Source organism: Pan paniscus, chromosome 6 (genome assembly GCF_029289425.2).
Source record: "Pan paniscus chromosome 6, NHGRI_mPanPan1-v2.0_pri, whole genome shotgun sequence".
Lineage (NCBI taxonomy): Eukaryota > Metazoa > Chordata > Mammalia > Primates > Hominidae > Pan > Pan paniscus.
In genome coordinates this window covers 177136034-177153918 of record NC_073255.2, presented here as the reverse complement: position 1 = coordinate 177153918, position 17885 = coordinate 177136034, and the positions used below count along the sequence as shown (strand labels likewise).

The following is a 17885-nucleotide window of genomic DNA, read 5'->3' as shown; positions in this document are numbered from 1 at the left end:
GCCCATTGCAATGGCGCGATCTCGGCTCACTGCAACCTCCGCCTCCCAGGTTCAAGCAATTCTCCTGCTGTAGCCTCCTGAGTAGCTGGGATTACAGGCATGTGCCCCCACACCTGGCTAGTTTTGCATTTTTAGTACAGATGGGGTTTCTCCATGTTGGTCAGGCTGGTCTCAATCTCCTGACCTCAGGTGATTTCGCCCGCCTCAGCCTTCCAAAGTGCTGGGATTACAGGCATGAGCCACCGCGCCCAGCCATAATTTTATATATAAATGGAATCATAGAGTATGTACTCTTTTTTTGAGTCATCTTTTTTTTTTTTTTTTTCTTGTAAAGAAAGGGTCTGTGTTGCCCAGGCTGGTCTCAAGTTCATGGCCTCAAGCTATTCTGCCTCGGCCTCCCAAGTTCATGGCCTCAAGCTATTCTGCCTCGGCCTCCCGAAGTGCTGGGAATATAGGCATGAGCCACCACACCCAGCCTTTGTGTCTTCTTTCATTCAGCATAATTATAAATTTATTCATGTTTATTCATTCACCTGTGGATGAACATTTGGGTTGTTTTCAGTTTTGGGTGGTTACAAATAAAGCTCCTGGGAACATTTGTGTACAAATCCTTCTGTGGACATATGCTTTCATTTCTCTTGGGTAAATATCTAGGGGTAGAATGGCTGGATCATATGCTAGGTTTGTATTTCCCTTTTTTTTTGTTTTTCCCCAGGACAGAGTTTCCCTCTTACTGCCCAGGCTGGAGTGCAATGGCGTGATCTCGGCTCACCTCAACCTCCACCTCCTGGGTTCAAGCAATTCTCCTTCCTCAGCCTCCCGAGTAGCTGGGATTACAGGGGCTCGCCACCATGCCCAGCTAATTTTTTGTATTTTTAGTAGAGATGGGGTTTCTCCATGTTGGCCAGGCTGGTCTTGAACTCCTGACCTCAGGTGATCCACCCTCCTCGGCCTCCCAAAGTGCTGGGACTATAGGCGTAGCTACTGCGCCTGGCTGCGTTTACCATTTTAAGACACTGGCAGTCTCTTCCAAGGTGGTCGTACCATTTTACATTCCCATCAGCAGAGCATAAGGGTTCTTATTGCTCTGTGCCCTTCCCAACACTTGGCGTGCTTGGTGTTTTTTGATTTTAGCCATTCTAATAGGTGTGTAATGATATCGCATTGTGACTTTAATTTCCAGTTTTCTAATGTCTAATGACGTTGAGCATCTTTTTAAAAACATTTTTGCTTTGTTTTGCTTTTGAAACAGGGTCTCACCCTGTCACCCAGGCTGGAGTATAGTGGTGCGATCTTGGCTCACTGCAACCTCCGCCTCCTGGTTTCAAGTGATTCTCTTGCCTCAGCCTCCCAAGTAGCTGGGATTATAGGTGTGCAGCCACCACGCGCAGCTAATTTTTTTATTTTTAGTAGAGACGGGGTTTCGCCGTGTTGGTCAGGCTAGTCTCAAACTCCTGACTTCAAGTGACCTGCCCACCTCAGGCCTCCCAAAGGCTGGGATTACAGGCGTGAGCCACCTCGCCTGGCCACTTGAGTGTTTTTTCATGTGCTTCTTTGTATATTTTTTTGTGTGAAGTATCTATTAAAATCTTTTGCCCACTTTTCAAAGACTTTGTATTTTGAGATGATTGTAGATTCATGCTTTTTAACATACTATTGCATTGTCTGTTGTCATATTTTACTGAGTTTTGAGGGCCTTATATTCTGGATTTTTTTTTTTTTTTTTTTGGGAGGTGGAGTCTTGCTCTATTGCCAAGGCTGGAGTGCAGTGGCGTGATCTCGGCTTACTGCAACCTCTGCCTCATGGGTTCAAGCTATTCTCTTGCCTCAGTCTTCCGAGTAGCTGGGATTACAGGCGCCTGCCACCACGCCCAACTGATTTTGTATTTTTAGTAGAGATGGGGTTTCTCCATGTTGGTCAGGCTGGTCTCGAACTCCTGACCTCAGGTGATCTGTCCGCCTTGGCCTCCCAAAGTACTGGGATTACAGGTGTGAGCCACTGCGCCCAGCCCATTTTAGTGTATTTTTAAAAACTTTGTAAATAGCATGTTTAGTCTTGGTAGTATGCACCTTGGTTGTTTTGGCTGTTTTGTATTTTGAACTGCCCAGAGTATCTCTTCTGACCACGGCCCTTTGTCTCCCACTGTTTTCCATCTTAGACGAGGAGTTGTTTTTGGTCTCTGGAGTGCCTGTGCTTCGGTGGGCAACATTTTGGGAGCGTGCCTAGCTTCTTCTGTTCTTCAGTATGGTTATGAGGTAGGTATTGTTTTCTAGCTCTGGTGCTCTCTCTCTCTCTCTCTCTCTGTGCACATGTGTATTGCTTTTTATGTATTAAATAATACTGTGGCCATTTAAAACTATGTAGAACTGTGTCTGGATAGGGCAAGGCTTGTATTAAAAGTAGACAAACTTCTGGCCGGGTGTGGTGGCTCACGCCTGTAACCCCAGCACTTTGGGAGGCCAAGGCAGGCGGATCAGCCGAGGTCGGGAGTTTGAGACCAGTTTGGCCAACATGGTGAAACCTCGTCTCTACTCAAAAAATACAAAAATCAGCTGGGTGTGGTGGCGCATGCCTATAATCCCAGCTACTCTGGAGGCTGAGGCAGGAGAATCGTTTGAACCCACGAGGCGGAGGTTGCAGTGAGCCAAGGTTGCACCGCTTCACTCCAGCCTGGGTGACAGAGTGAGACTCTGTTCAGAAATAAATTAATTAAAAAAAAAAAAGTAGACAAACTTCTGATATATTCATTAAAAGTAGATAAACTTCTGATATATTCAAACACATAAAAAATTATTCATAACAAAAACACTATGGAGAGTCTAAAGACATATAACCAGTTGAGAAGTATTTGCAACTCATGTTACAGATAAAGGACTAATCTGGGTCAGGCATGGTGGCTCACGCCTGTAATCCCAGCACTTTGGGAGGCTGAAGTAGAAGGATCACTTGAGCCCAGGAGTTCAAGATCAGCCTGGGCAATATAATGAGATCTTGTACCTACAAAAAAACTAAAAAATTAGCTGAGTGTGGGGGTGTATGCCTATAGTCTCTGCTATTCAGGAGGCTGAGGTGGGAGGATTGATTGCTTGAGCCTGGGAGCTGGAGGGTACAGTGAGCCAAGATACACCACTGCACTCCAATCTTGGTGATGGAGCAAGACCCTGTCTCAAAAAAAAAAAAAAAAAACCACCAAAAAGCAAAGACTAATCCCCCCTAATATGTAAAGAGCATCCATGTATTGATAAGAAAAAGACCAACAACAGAAAGATACAGAATTTGAATGTATAGCTCATGTAAAGCATGTAGGAATGGCTTGTAAACATATGTAAAATATTCTACTCACTGCTTATTCATTTAATAAATATTTAACTCCCTGTATGTGCTCTTGGAACTATAGAATATAGAACTGACCAACAGGGACAAAAATCTCTGTTCTTATGGAACTTAGTCAGCAGGGAAATGCAAATTAAAGCTATGTTGTTTAAAAAAAAAAAGGAAGAAAAACTATACTGTATACTTATTAGACTTGTAAAAATCCGAAAGTTTGAAAACATGTTGTACTTGTAAGAACCTGAAGAGACAGGCATTGCAGTTGAAAGACTAACAGAGTCACTAACTCATGGAGGGGTCAATATGGAAGTGTCTGTCAAAATTACAACTACGCATACTGAGTAGTTCCACCTCCAGGAATTATTCACACAGATGAATAGACTAAAACACATGCAAATGATGCATCTACAAGATTCTTTATTTTGGCATTGTTTATAATAGCCAAAGAGTGAACACAACTGTCAGCGAACAGGGACATAGTTCAACCATGATAAACCTGTTGAAAGCAATGCTGTGCACCTGTGAAGTCGAATGAGGAAGCTCTGTGTGAACTGATAGAGAGCAGTGCACTGCAACAATCTCAAAAGTGTGCTAAGTGGGCCGGGTGTGGTGGCTCACGCCTGTAATCCCAGCACTTTGGGAGGCTGAGGCAGGTGGATCACGAGGTCAGGAGTTCAAGACCAGCCTGGCCAACATGATGAAACCCTGTCTCTACTAAAAATACAAAAATTAGCCGGGTGTGGTCACGGGCACCTGTAATCCCAGCTACTCCAGAGGCTGAGGCAGAGAATTGCTTGAATCCAAGAGGCGGAGGTTGCAGTGAGCCAAGATCATGCCACTGCACTCCAGCCTGAGTGACAAAGCGAGACTCCGTCTCAAAAAAAAAAAACAAAACAGTGTGCTAAGTGAAGACAGCAAGGGTGCAAAACTGTGTATTGAATGCCATTTATGTAAGAAGGAAGAATGAAAGAGAATATGCTTGTATTAGCTTGTATGTTTCCAAAACAATTTCTGGGCAGTAAAAATGAACAACAATGGTTATATGTTGGGAAAATCGGGAGAATTGAGCAGATGGGGAAGGTGGGGTAGGAAGGAGAGTTTTTACTGTACTTTCTTTTTTTTTTTCCAAGACAGAGTCTCACTCTGTCACCCAGGCTGGAGTGCAATGGCGTGATCTCAGCTCACCGCAACCTCCTGGGTTCAGGGGATTCTCCTGCCTCAGCCTCCCGAGTAGCTGGGATTACAGGTATACGCCACCATGCCTGGGTAATTTTTGTATTTTTAGTAGAGATGGGGTTTCACCATGTTGGGCAGGCTAGTCTTGAACTCCTGACCTCAGGTGATCCGCCCACCTCGGCCTCCCAAAGTGCTGGGATTATAGGTATGAGCCACCGTGCCCAGCTTTACTGTACCTCTTATTCCTCTATTGCTTGAATCATGTGAATATATTACCTACTCAAAAACCTAAACTATTAAAGGTAAGTTCGCTCTTTTAAGAGGTAGATACATTTTTAAACAGCTCACCAAGAATTTTGGTGTAGTTAGGGTCAGTGAGAAGTCCTTCATTCCCTTCATTCATGGCCACCTTTATTCTAGGCTTCTTAGCCTCACACCTGGATTGTATAGTTGGTTCAGATGAAAATTTCAGTTCACCTTCTGTGCTGCTCTCAGATTTGACTTCTGGAAACACTAATTTTGTCACTCATCGGTTTAAAAATTCAGAGTGTCCACATCAGGTTCCATTCTCTGTTAAATAAAAATTCAGCTGTGCAGCCTGGGGGTTGAGAGTCTTTAATCTAGCTGTCACCTTTCCAAATCAGTTTTCTTCCCGATTATGCCCTAGCAGAAGCCCTCTCCTTGAGTCGTGCAGTAAGCTTTCTATCTCCTTCCACCCTGTGTCTTTGCTTACCGTGTGCCTGGAAAGATGGGCAATTGACTTTGATTTTCCATTCTTCCCTAAGACATTGTCTTACTGCTTCAACCTCTTCAGCTCTTTCCTTCATCTGGATTCCCGTATATGTTTCTCAGTAGGATTGGGCCTTCTCATCTATTCAGCTTCATGGTGCTTTATAATATTGTTTCATGTATTTAATCCCCTCAACTGTATGTAATATCTTGGAGGGCAGATACTGTCTTTTATGAGAGGCTATGTGATACAAAGACCTAGATTTTTGGAGCTAGTCTAATTTCACAATCATAACAGTACCACTTAGTATCCAGGGGAGCTTCATTCTCCTCTCTGAGCCTCATACAATCACCAGGAAGAATTAAATGAGAAAACACGAGTAGAACACTTTGCACGGCGCCCAGCCCAGTAGAAGCTCTGGGTGCTCCCTTGCTTCCTGGTCTCCCTTCCCACCTCTCCCCCACCCCCACCTTCCCCCACACACCTTTAATGAATGTGCTTGTGATGACTGTCCCCAGATATGTAAGGACCACCTTTCCCCCCTCTCCTCCAGTATGCCTTTCTGGTGACGGCGTCTGTGCAGTTTGCTGGTGGGATCGTTATCTTCTTTGGACTCCTGGTGTCACCAGAAGAAATTGGTGAGGAGAAGCCGCCCCTTCTATTCCGAATGTCTTACTATTATGGCCGAAAGGAAATCCGAGGCCAAGAAAGCGAATCTCTTTTTTCCTAGGAAAACTCTGAGCTCATTTTAGTGAGTGAAAGGAGAACAGTACTGCCGTTTGAGTCTTGTCGACATTGTAGCCAGCCCCTGGCACAGCTGGACGTGTTTGAGGGGAGTGATGCACGTCTTTTATAGATACAGGAAAATCTTCGCATTTGCAAATTATTTTTATAATTGAGACACTGGCAAGGAATGAACATAGATGTATTTCTAATTTCACTTCTTGAAACATTTCTTTTCATCCATAAAAATGATGCACAAAAATGATACTTAACCTGTAGTTAAATACAGATTATATACAAATGAAACCACAGAAGCAAACAGATGTACAATTCTTCTATCTTTTGAGTATTTTTAGATAGACTATGTGACTTTAATTGACCTTAGTTGACCTCGGTCTCTGGACCTTCGTTGTTGCTTCTGTAAAATGGAAATAAAAATAACATCACCTCATAAGTAGGGATGTATGCAGAGCCCTTCACACGTGGTAGGCACTCCATAAACAGTGGCTGTCGCTGTTATTTTAGGTCTCTCGGGTATTGAGGCAGAAGAAAACTTTGAAGAAGACTCACACAGGCCATTAATTAATGGTGGTGAAAATGAAGACGAATATGAGCCGAATTATTCAATCCAAGATGATAGTTCTGTTGCCCAAGTCAAGGCAATAAGCTTCTACCAGGCGTGTTGCCTTCCTGGAGTCATACCGGTAAGGACTGCTTACATCTCACCACAGCCAGGGAGGTATGAGAGCCCGTGACATCTCCTCTGCCTGAGATAAAGCTTCCTTAAGTGTTGAGCCTCTGTTGGATACTTTATTTTAGGAATATATGTGCTGAGGAATGTTGTCTAGTGCCCCTCAGCTTATCTGATCTCTGATGCAGGGGTTGACAAACCTTTTCCATGAAGAGGCAGAGAATAAATATTTTTGACTTCGGGGAACCATCCAGTCTCTCCCCCAACTACTCAGCTCTGTAGAGCAAAATAAGCCACAGAAAACATGGGACAGTTAGACGTGGCCAGACTTGGCCAAAGAGCCCTGCTTTCCTGACCCTGATCTGGTATGTGATTAAAAAGGCAAAATTGATATTTTTTAATGTGTGCTTTTGGGCCTTTCGAAGTATTATAGAATTATATGTGGACCAAGAAGAAGGGTTGTGAATGGTTCCTAAGTCTGCCTTGCCCCCTTTTATTATTTATTTATTTATTTATGATTTTGGGACGGAGTCTCGCTCTGTCACCCAGGCCGGAGTGCAGTGGCGCAGTCTCGGCTCACTGCAACCTCTGCCTCCTGGGTTCAAGCGATTCTCCTGCCTCAGCCTCCCGAGTAGCTGGGATTACAGGTGCATGCCACCGTGCTTAGCTAATTTTTTGTATTTTTAGTAGAGACAGGGTTTCACTGTGTTAGCCGGGATGGTCTCCATCTCTTGATCTCATGATCTGCCCACTTTGGCCTCCCAGAATGCTGGGATTACAGGCGTGAGCCACCGCGCCCGGCTTGTCCCCTTTTAAAGGGTCCAGAAGAGAGCACTCTACAGTCTTTCTTGGTAATGCATTCCAGTGTTTTCCACAGCCTGTGCAGTCAGGAAAGCCTTCTAACGTCTACACTAAATCCCTTCTGCTGCAGTTTTTCTGTCTTGATGTTTCGGGCGCTCTAGCACTGGAGTGGAAGTTAAGAGGCCTAGGTTATGTTTCCAGCTTACCCACTAACTTTCTGTGACACCTGGGGTAAGTCACGCAACCCGTCCGTGTGTCTCAGTTCCCCTTCCCATGGAATAGAAATTATTCCACTCTTCCCTGGGGCCTGTAACATTGGGCTGTTGTGTTTTGAACAAGCACCTGTTGTTATTTCATTTGTCAATGGTGCTTTATTAATGTGATCCCTCAGGTAGAGTGATCTGTAGGCCATCTTAATACATGCCTGTCAATCCCCTTCTGTCAGTGCCTCCAAGCTGAGAGAACTAACATTTCCAACAGAGTTAAGGATGAGTTAAAATGTAATTTTCCACAATTCTTTAACCCAGTGATGATATATGATATAAGAGAAATGCAGGTTGCTTTAGACCTGTTCTTATGCTATTGATTATTATCTTTTAACTGGTTTTTAAAGTACTCTGCTAGTAATAGTTTAATTTTTGAGAAAGAACTTTGTCGTGACTAAATATGGACCTCTTTTGCTGTTCCTTTGTTCTTCACAAGCTATTGTTCTCTGACATGGGCAGGGATGTAAAGGAAATCTAGTTAACTTAATTCCTTTGTCTTTGTAGCAGGCTGTCTGGTCAGAATGCACTCGTGATTGGGATTTGGCTCTCTAGGGGGTGGCTGTTGCCTGCCAGGGAAGCTGTTTTAAAACAAGTGATACCTAGGGAATAACTGGCAGCTCCAGGGAAAAGAATATACTAGCCAGACACCCTTTGAAGTCAGCCCCTCTGTTCCCCCCCTTTTTCCTTTGATGCTAAATGTCAGGATTTCCTGGTAGTAATGTGTTGAATATAGGAGTCTCAGCCCCACCACCATCATCATGCAGCTGCAGCATTTTTTTCCCCTCAAGGGAGAGCCACAAGGCCGATGATGACATGTTCTTTCATTTTTGACTCGCCAGAGAGACTCTCTTCTTTGCCACCAGACCAGGGAATGTGGAGCTTTTGAAAACTAGTGTGAAAGGAATTATCATGCTGCTGCTTTTCTTAGACCGTGGAACTGTAGTGTAGTCCCTTTGCTGTCCATTGTTCACAGTGTTGCCTTGGCAAGGAGTAGAATAACCAGCCCCGTTTAGCTGCTCCCTGTAAAGGCCGTGATGCTTCCTGGACTTCTTTGCCTATGGTTAACGCTGGTTAGTGGCATGAATACCATTCCTCTTTGTGTGAATAAAGAAATATGGGTATGTGCCCTGCCTTATAGGTTCAAAACACTGGCTTGCTTCTACCAGAGAACTGATAGGAGGAGAAACTGGAGACAGCTAGGAAGTAGCCATAGGTGTTTTTTATTCCAAAGGCCTGCTGTACATGCCTGTCTAGAAGTTAACAGGGATGAAGAGCAGAGGGAGACTAGCTGAAGTCAGGCATGTGGGAGTTTGTAGAGATGTTTAATTGTAAAATCAGGTTCTGTTCATCCTAACTTCCTTTATTTTGTTTTGCTTTTAAATGACATTAAAAATGGTGGTCATGCTGTGCTATTTGTCCCTCGCTGATAGTTGAATGCTTTTCTTGTAGTACTCACTGGCCTACGCCTGCTTGAAGTTAGTGAATTACTCCTTCTTCTTCTGGCTCCCCTTTTATCTGAGTAACAACTTCGGCTGGAAGGAGGCGGAAGCCGACAAGCTGTCCATTTGGTACGACGTTGGAGGGATCATAGGTATGCCAGTGATGCATCTTTTCCATAATAAAGAGTTAGTCACTAGTGATCTTTTACTGGGTTGTGAAATCTGGCCTCATTTAAAGTTTTATTACTTATTCTACAGCCATTTTCCCTAAACTGTCCTACTAGTAAACAGCCAAACTCAAAAAAAAAAAAAAGAAAGAAAAAAGAAAAGAAAAAACAAGAGGTCCATAGAAAGGAAGACCTAGCCTAAGGCAGCACTGTGATTTATTGGACTCTTTTTTCTTAGTCCTTTGTTGATGGATCAGTTCTTTTGTCTCGGGAAGCACATGGGAATCTCTTTAAATGCAATCCTTTCATACGGCTTTCTCAGTGATATCTTAGCTCTAAAGCTAATTGTGTGTCAGAGATCCAAGTTAGAATGTGAACGTGTTCATTGTATCTGCCTCCCGCCTTCCCCACCTTCCCCACCCTGATAAGGAAGAATACACCAGTCCCCCACTTATCTGTGGTTTCACTTTTCGAAGTTTCAGTTACTCTTAATACCGTACAATAAGATATTTTCAGAGAGACCATTCACATAACTTATGTTACAGTATATTGTTATTATTTTCTATTTTGTCGTTAGTTATTGTTAATTTCTGTGCCCAACTTATAAATTAAACTTGATCGTGGGTATGTGTGTATAGAAAAAAACATAGTATATATAGAGTTTGGTACTGTCTGTGGTTTCAGGTATCCACGGGGGTCATGGAACATATCTGCTGAGGATAAAGGGGAAATACACCTTAGTGTGTAGGTCGTCAGATCATAGAGGTAGACGTAACAGCAGGGATTAATTTTTGTGAATGTTTTACAGTTGTTTCATTATAAACAAAGATTTTAATAGTGGTTTTTTTTTTTTTTGCTGTAGCTAGAAGTATCAACAAGGAGGTAATAAGTATGAACAAGGAAGTAAGGCAGAGGAGCAGAATGTATTTTAGTGGGTATTACTTACATGGCTGTGCCAGATCTTAATAACCTTCAATAATGTTAACATTTAGAATTTTGGTGAGACTCAACTGCCGTGAGCTTGTGAAAGCACACAGTCTGTGCTAGGCAATCAACTATTACTGTATTTGAACTTGGCTGCCCGTATTCTTAAATCCAGAGCCAAAGGTGAGGTTGCCACCTTTAGACCTCACCATATTCTGTATCCTCTGAAGTTGAAATTGTCCAGCTGCCTGCTATCTGATAAGGACACACCAGATGTCCCATAGTCCCAGAATGGTGCTGTATGTGACATTGTTGCTTGAAAGATTCATATCCCTGCTTTTTAAAGATTGTGTCCTATTAGCAAACCATAACTGCTAAATTTTATTTTAGTGAATATTTACTAGCCACTTTTTTTTTTTTTGGAGATGGGGATACTGCTCTGTCGCCCACGCTGTAGTGGCACGATCTTGGCTCACTGGAGCCACAACCTCCTGGGCTCAAGCGATCCTCCCTAAGTACCTGGGGCTACAGTCATGCACCACCACACCCAGCTAATTTTTTTGTATTTTTTGTAGAGATGGCATTTCACTGTATTGCCCAGGCTGGTCTCAAACTCCTGAGCTCAGGTAATTTGCCCACCTCGGCCTCCCAGAGTGCTGGGATTACAGGCGTGAGCCACTGTGCCCACCTACTGGCCTCAATATACTGTAAGGCACAGTTTTTTTGGTTTTTGAGACACGGTCTTGCTCTGTTGCCCAGGCTAGAGTGCAGTGGCACAATACAGCTCACTGTAGCCTCAGCCTCCTGGGTTCAAGCAGCACAATACAGTTCACCACAGCCTCAACCTCCTGGGCTCAAGCCATCCTCCTACCTCAGCCTCCCAAGTAGCTGGGAATATAGGCACGTGCTACCATGCCCGGCTAATTTATCTTTTATAGAGATAAGGGCACTGTGTTGCCCAGGCTGGTTTTGAACCCCTGGCCTCAAGCAGTCCCCCAGCCTTGGTCTCCCAAAGTGCTGGGATTATAGGCATGAGCCACCATGCCCAGCGAGACATAGTTCTTAATTCATTATCTTTCAAATTAAAAAGAAAAATCAAAAATAGCATTCACAACTTGTTTTTGTAAGGGATAGCCGATGGCTTTGACAGTTTTTCCTTTTTTCATGTTTTGCTGTCTGATTTGTGGTCTCCTGTCCCCACTGGTCATCATGGTGATTTAACAGACAGTTTATTCCTAAAAGGAAGTTATGGAGGACCCCTTTTCAGGGAGTCAGACCTATTTTTTTTTGAGACGGAGTCTCGCTCTGTCACCCAGGCTGGAGTGCAGTGGCGCAATCTCGGCTCACTGCAAGCTCCGCCTCCCAGGTTCACACCATTCTCCTGCCTCAGCCTCCCAAGTAGCTGGGACTACAGGCGCCCGCCACCACGCCCGGCTAATTTTTTTGTATTTTTAGTAGTGACAGGGTTTCACTGTGTTAACCAGGATGGTCTCCATCTCCTGACCTTGTGATCCACCTGCCTCAGCCTCCCAAAGAGCTGGGATTACAGGTGTGAGCCACCGAGCCCGGCCCAGCCATATTTTTTGATAGACTAGTGTCAGGCTGCTGCTAGTGAGACTAGAGGGCAAATGGGGAGCACGCCTCAGGTGAGCGAGCTAAATTAGAAGTGATTTTGATTGCTCGACACTCTGCTTGAAGGTGGAACTTTGCAAGGCTTCATCTCCGATGTACTACAGAAGAGAGCGCCGGTTCTTGCCCTGAGTCTGCTTCTGGCAGTTGGGTCCCTCATCGGGTATAGTCGTGAGTATTCTTTTGCAATTACTAATTCCTTTGCTCCCCTAATCTGGTTGGAATAAGGCATTTGTTTGGAGTCAGTGACCAGTGCTGGGGAGAGCCTGGAGACCAGCTTCAAGGCCCGATATGCCACCTTTGCATTGTCCTGTGAATGCCTGGGAAACCTGTCATCACATAGTTTTATTTGTCTTGGGAGGAAACTGGCATCTCTTTTGCTTTGTTAATTTGCTTAAAAGCTTGCTTGGGAGTGTATATGCTTTGTTTGGGGGAGGCTCCAGAGGCACAGCATTATAGCCAATAAAACAATAAAAAGGGAACAGGTTTCAAAAGCGGAAAGATGGTAATTAGTAGGTTTGGTATATGTCCCTTAAGATGCTGCTGAGACAGGAGTAGAGCTTTTCTTTAGCTTTTAGAAGTCTCGTTAGCTTGAGCATTAGCAAGAGGCAGACGTTACAAATCAGAGTTGAAAGAGGCAGAGAGAGTTGTGTCTCTTTGTTGTCTCTGGGAGTGATTTGTGAGGTCACGGAGATTCAGATCTTCGCGTACTGTTGGCAGAGGCACGTGGAGTCTGCTTTTCAAGTCACCGTGGTTTGTCTGTGTCTTCCCTCACAGGTTCTCCAAATGATAAGTCCATCAATGCCCTTCTGATGACTGTTACAGGTACGGCACATGGCTCTGCTCCACCGTGCTTCTGTTACTCTGTAAATTCAGAGGAAAAGGGAAACTGTTTTCTCCCTCAATTTGAGTAGTACCGAAACCTTAATTACAGAGAATTCAAATTTTAAAAGGAAAAACGTCTCCTTTTCCAGATTCTTTTTCTCTGCTGTTTCTTACATGACCTCCTCAGTCCTATTGTGACAGAAGTGGTCCCTATTGACAGAGATTTTCTACAATTTTTGATTGCTGCCCCAGCTTCTGCTCTTACCTCTAAAAGTGACTTAGAAAAATGCCACATGGGAGACCAATTCACCAGCTTTCAAAAAAATCCACAATAGCTCGTGTCTCCTCCTGTGTTGGAATTGGTCAGCATTTTGTCACTTGAGCACTAGATAAAATAGTTGGGTGCATTTAGGGACTATGTTATAGAAAAATTACTTACTTTATTTATTATTTATTTATTGAGACAGAATCTTGCTCTGTTGCCCAGGCTGGAGTGTAGTGGCACAGTCTCAGCTCACTGCAACCTACACCTCTTGGGTTCAAGTGATTCTCCTGCCTCAGCCTCCTGAGTAGCTGGTAATATAGGTGTGCACCACCACGCCCAGCTAATTTTTGTATTTTTAGTAGAGACATGGTTTCACCATGTTGCCCAGGCTGGTCTCAAACTCCTGACCTCAGGTGATCCACCTGCCTTGGCCTCCCAAAATGCTGGGATTACAGGCGTGAGCCACCATCCCCAGCCAGAAAAATTACTTATTTTAAACTTTCTAATTTTTTTTTTATTTTTGAGAAGGAGTCTCGCTCTTGTCACCCAGATGGGAGTGCAGTGGTGCGATCTCAGCTAACTGCAACCTCCACCTCCTGGGTTCAAGTGATTCTTCTGCCTCAGCCTCCCAAGTAGTTGGGATTACAGGCGCCTGCTACCATGCCCAGCTAATTTTTGTATTTTTAGTAGAGACAGCGTTTCACCATGTTGCCCAGGCTGGTCTCGAACTCCTGACTTCAGGTGATCTGCCCACCTCAGCCTCTCAAAGTGCTGAGATTACAGGCATAAGCCACTGCGCCCGGCCAGAAAAGTTACTTATTTTAAACTTTAGATCATGCTTGGGAGAGTGAGCTGCTCATTCTACTTGGGGTACATGGAACTGATTCCAGCAGTGGGACCAGATTCACCTGGGCCATCGCATGCCTGATTCATGGGCAGCCTCACTGAGAGCAGTGGCAGATAGAGTCACCTGCTCCATTTCAGTGGCTTTTTCCTCTTTGCTCTTTTTTTTCAATATTCCTGGTTGAATTTGTGTAGTGGAATGATCATATGATGCAACTACCGTAATAGAATTTATTTGACAAGCTAGTGCAATTAGTTATTAATGAATGTAAACTTCACAGGATTAGAAGGGCTATGTGTTTCACTATTTTTGTATCTTTGGGTTCTACAAAATATACTAGAGTGTCACATAATTCGAGAAGGGATTTCAGGAACGTGGATGTTTACTAATAGTTTGAAAATGATACTATCTGGGGGTTTCCTTTTTTTTCCACTTCTCTCCAACATATTAAGAAAACTATTCGGATATTATTTTGCCTTATGCAGTAGATTGCTAGTGGTTGTGAATTGTGTTTTAATAAGAACCTGTTCTGTTTATGACTTCAGGATTTTTTATTGGTGGACCTTCTAATATGATTAGTTCTGCTATTTCTGCGGACTTGGGTCGCCAGGAGCTCATCCAAAGGAGCAGTGAAGCTTTGGCCACTGTCACAGGAATTGTGGATGGTTCGGGGAGCATTGGAGCTGCAGTGGGCCAGGTGAGAGAACAGGAGAGGGGCTGGGATTCTAGTGTCTTCCCTCAAAGGCAGCTGAATGTGAACCTGCCCTCTGGGCCTCAGTAGGTGGCACTCTTGTGCTGTAGAACACTGTTCCCAGAGCCCAAGGACTTCCATCTCCTCTCAGGACCAGCTGATGTGTCCTAATGTAGAAGGACTCTCCATTGTTTTTAGTTCCTTTTTTCTACTTCTAGATTCTTCCTGTCTGCAAATAAGCTAAGACCTCGTAAGACAGACAGATCCTTCTGCCCCAGCCCACCATCCCCTTCTTTCTTTCCAGGCTGAACTTGGTATTCCGTGGTGGGGGGTGCTTCTTGTTATCCCCACCTGGCATGTGGACCCCACCATTGCTGTCTCCCGTCTCCCTCTCCCAGACACTCTACTGCATACACGTTCCTTCCTGGGCCCCGCCAGACATGGCCATGGACTCTGCAGCTGCTTCTGAATCACTCGCTCTGCTTCCTGTGTATCCAAAAATCTCTGACTGTATCTCAAAGAGTGGCCCATAAGTGTCTGGTATCAGAATCATCTGGGACACTCATTAAAGTACAGAACACCAAGCGTACTACAGACTTGCTGAGTTCGAACCTACGGATCTGTATTTTCAACAAGGCTTCTTGGTGATTCTTCCGCACTCAGATGTTGGAGATCCCTACACTAAGATTGGCCTACTAAGAATTATTTACATTGACCTTTTTTTTTTTTTTTTTTTTTTTTTGCATAAATTCAACTTTCTGTGGGACAGATATTTCTTTTCTGGCAGAGTCATGAGTCATGCCTCTTCTAGGATATACCACTACAGATTGTAGAGTACTAATTTTGTAGAAATATGGATCTGAGAGTCATCTGTATGGATAAAAATAGTTGAACCTGTGGAAGTGAATGAAACATTTAATAGGGAAAGAGAATGTTGGCCGAGTCTCAGGGAATGCCCAGTGGTCAAAGAAAGAGGAAGGCAGCAGAGTAACCTGTAGTCAAGGGAACTGCGTTTGAGAAGGCGTTAGTAAGGTCATGGATGTAGAGAGGTCAGGAGAAAGAGAACTGAAGGATTTGTCTTTTAGGCTCTTAGTTTTGACATCTAGGAGGTCATTAATAACCTTGAAGATTATTGTTACTTGCTTGGTGGGGGTGAATTGCTGATGTCTGATTGCTAGTGGTTAATGAGAGATAAGTATTGAGGTAAAGTAAGCCATGTTAATACTTTGACTACCTAGCCGTATTTTAATAGTCTATATGCACTTGTTAATGTCTGTCTCTCCCACTGTAACATAAGCTTCCTGAGCGCAGCATTTTGTTGTATGTTCTTCTGTCACCTTAGTACCTAGAACAGTGCCTGGCACACAGTAGACATTACTTGTGGAATGAATGACTGATATGCTTGGCATATTTGATTATAAGACTAAAGGGCAAAAAACCCCAAAGAAACAAAAACCTTAGCAAAGCCTTGAAAAATACGCTTACCTGATCATGCTCTGGAGCGGGAATCGAAAAATGCTCCCAGCCATCAGTTCAGACGTCTTCATCTATGGGGTGGAGAGTGGCTGCGTTGGGCATCCTTTTCTGACATTATGTTATTTTAAGTTATCCTTCCTTACGAATGTTTTCTTCACTAACTAAATGGGTGCATTATAATGAGTATTTCAGAGAATTTGCTTTTATTCAGATTGCCTCACCTGCCAGTATCCAGATCCCTCACTGTGAACTTGGGTCCTAGACTGACCTTCATGGTTGGGGAAGCACGTCTGGAGTAAATCACTGTTAGCTTTACTCATTCCTCTTCCATGTTGAGTTTTGAATGATTTCCCATTGCCTAAGGGGTGAAATCCCAAACTCTGTGACTTAGCGTTAACCTCTATCAGCTCTGTCCTTAGCCAGTGTACTAATTTACCCTGAATAACTTTGTTACCCCGTCTTTCCCTGACTTCCCAAGTAAAGAATTGTTTCTTCTTCAGGTTGCCATAGCAGTTGATGCGGTCCTGTAGTAGGCACCTGTCACGGTGTAAAGGTGATGCACCGTGACAGGTGCTCTGCTTGTTTCCTTCGTCTTTGTATTCCCAATGCTTAGTGCTTTTGTTGACACATACTAGGGGTTCAGTAAGATTAAATTGCAGTATCTGCCCAAGAGAAATGAGAACAAATGTCCACATTAAAACTTGCACATGAGGCTGGGTGTGGTGGCTCATGCCAGTAATCCCAGCACTTCGGGAGGCCAAGGCAGGAGAATTACTTGAGGCCAAGAGTTCAAGACCAGCCCAAGCAACATAGTGAGACCCTCATCTCTACAAAAAATAAAAAGTTAGCTGAGCATGGTGGTATGTGCCTGTCCCAACTACTTAGGAGGCTGAGACGGGAGGATCGCTTGAGCCTGGGAAGTCAAGGCTGCAGTGAGCCATGATCACACCACTCCAGTCCAGCCTGGGTGACAGAGCCAGACCCTGGCTCTCTCTCTCTCTCTCTCTTTTTTTTTGAGACAGCATCTGGCTCTTATGCCCAGGCTGGAGTGCAGTGGCAGGATCTTGGCTCACTGCAACCTCTGCCTTCTGGGACTCAAGCAATTTTCCCACTGCAGCCTCTCAAGTAGCTTGGACTGCAGGTACCCACCACCACGCCCAGCTAATTTTTGTATTTTTTTTGTAGAGACAGGGTTTCACCACATTGCCCAGACTGGTCTCAAACTCCTGGGCTCAAGTGATCCTCCTGCCTCAGCCTCCCAAAGTGCTAGGATTACAGGCATGAGCCACTTGCCTGGACAAGACCCTGTGTAAAAAAAAAAAAAAAAAGACAAAGTTGCAGTCAGTTTGGGGCCCCCTATGCTTCCTGTAGTGGATGATGAGACCTCTGCTTTTTTGCTACACATGATGTGATCTAATATAAATCACATAGTCGTTCTGCATTAATTTTTTTCACTTGTACATTTCAGTAATAATGTGATTGAAGAATGCTACCCTTTTGTGTCTGCGGCCAAATTGATTTTTGACAAGGGTGCCAGGACCATTCAATGGGGAAAGGATGGTCTCTCAATAAATAGTATTGGGAAAACTGGATATCCACGTGAAAAGAATGAAGTTGGAGCTGAGGAGTGGGAGAGGAAAGAAAAAAAAAAAAAAAGAATGAGGTTGGACCCCAACCTTACCTCATATGCAAAAATTACCTCAAAATGGATTAAAGGCCTAACTTGAAGAACTTAAAATTATGAAACTCATAGAAGAAAACAGGGACAAATCTTCATGACAAATATGTACAAATGACCAATAAGCACATGAAGAGTCTCAGCATCCTTAGTCATTAGGAAAATGCAAATCAAAAACACAGTGAGCTGTGACTTCATACTTACTACGATGGCTGTAATTAAAAAACAG

The 17885-nt window shown here is 43.9% G+C and overlaps 1 protein-coding gene across 14 annotated transcripts in view; it reads left to right on the top strand.

Annotated features, from left to right (window-relative positions):
• The window catches only part of SLC37A3 (solute carrier family 37 member 3), a 105207-nt gene that overhangs the window by 40012 nt on the left and 47310 nt on the right, over positions 1–17885 (top strand). For 8 of the 14 annotated variants that reach the window (XR_010112661.1, XR_010112660.1, XR_008626068.2 and 5 more), the window contains 7 exons: positions 2160–2256; positions 5791–5875; positions 6486–6664; positions 9168–9309; positions 11947–12048; positions 12655–12702; positions 14357–14508. Coding sequence is in view for 11 of the 14 variants with exons in the window: in XM_034965096.3 (XP_034820987.1) it covers positions 2160–2256; positions 5791–5875; positions 6486–6664; positions 9168–9309; positions 11947–12048; positions 12655–12702; positions 14357–14508 (805 nt within the window). In the remaining 3 variants the exon portion in view is untranslated. Of the gene's footprint in view, positions 1–2159; positions 2257–5790; positions 5876–6485; positions 6665–9167; positions 9310–11946; positions 12049–12654; positions 12703–14356; positions 14509–14806; positions 16478–17885 lie in introns of those variants that run through there. The other 6 variants (XM_055115452.2, XM_055115451.2, XM_055115455.1 and 3 more) reach the window with 3 other exon arrangements.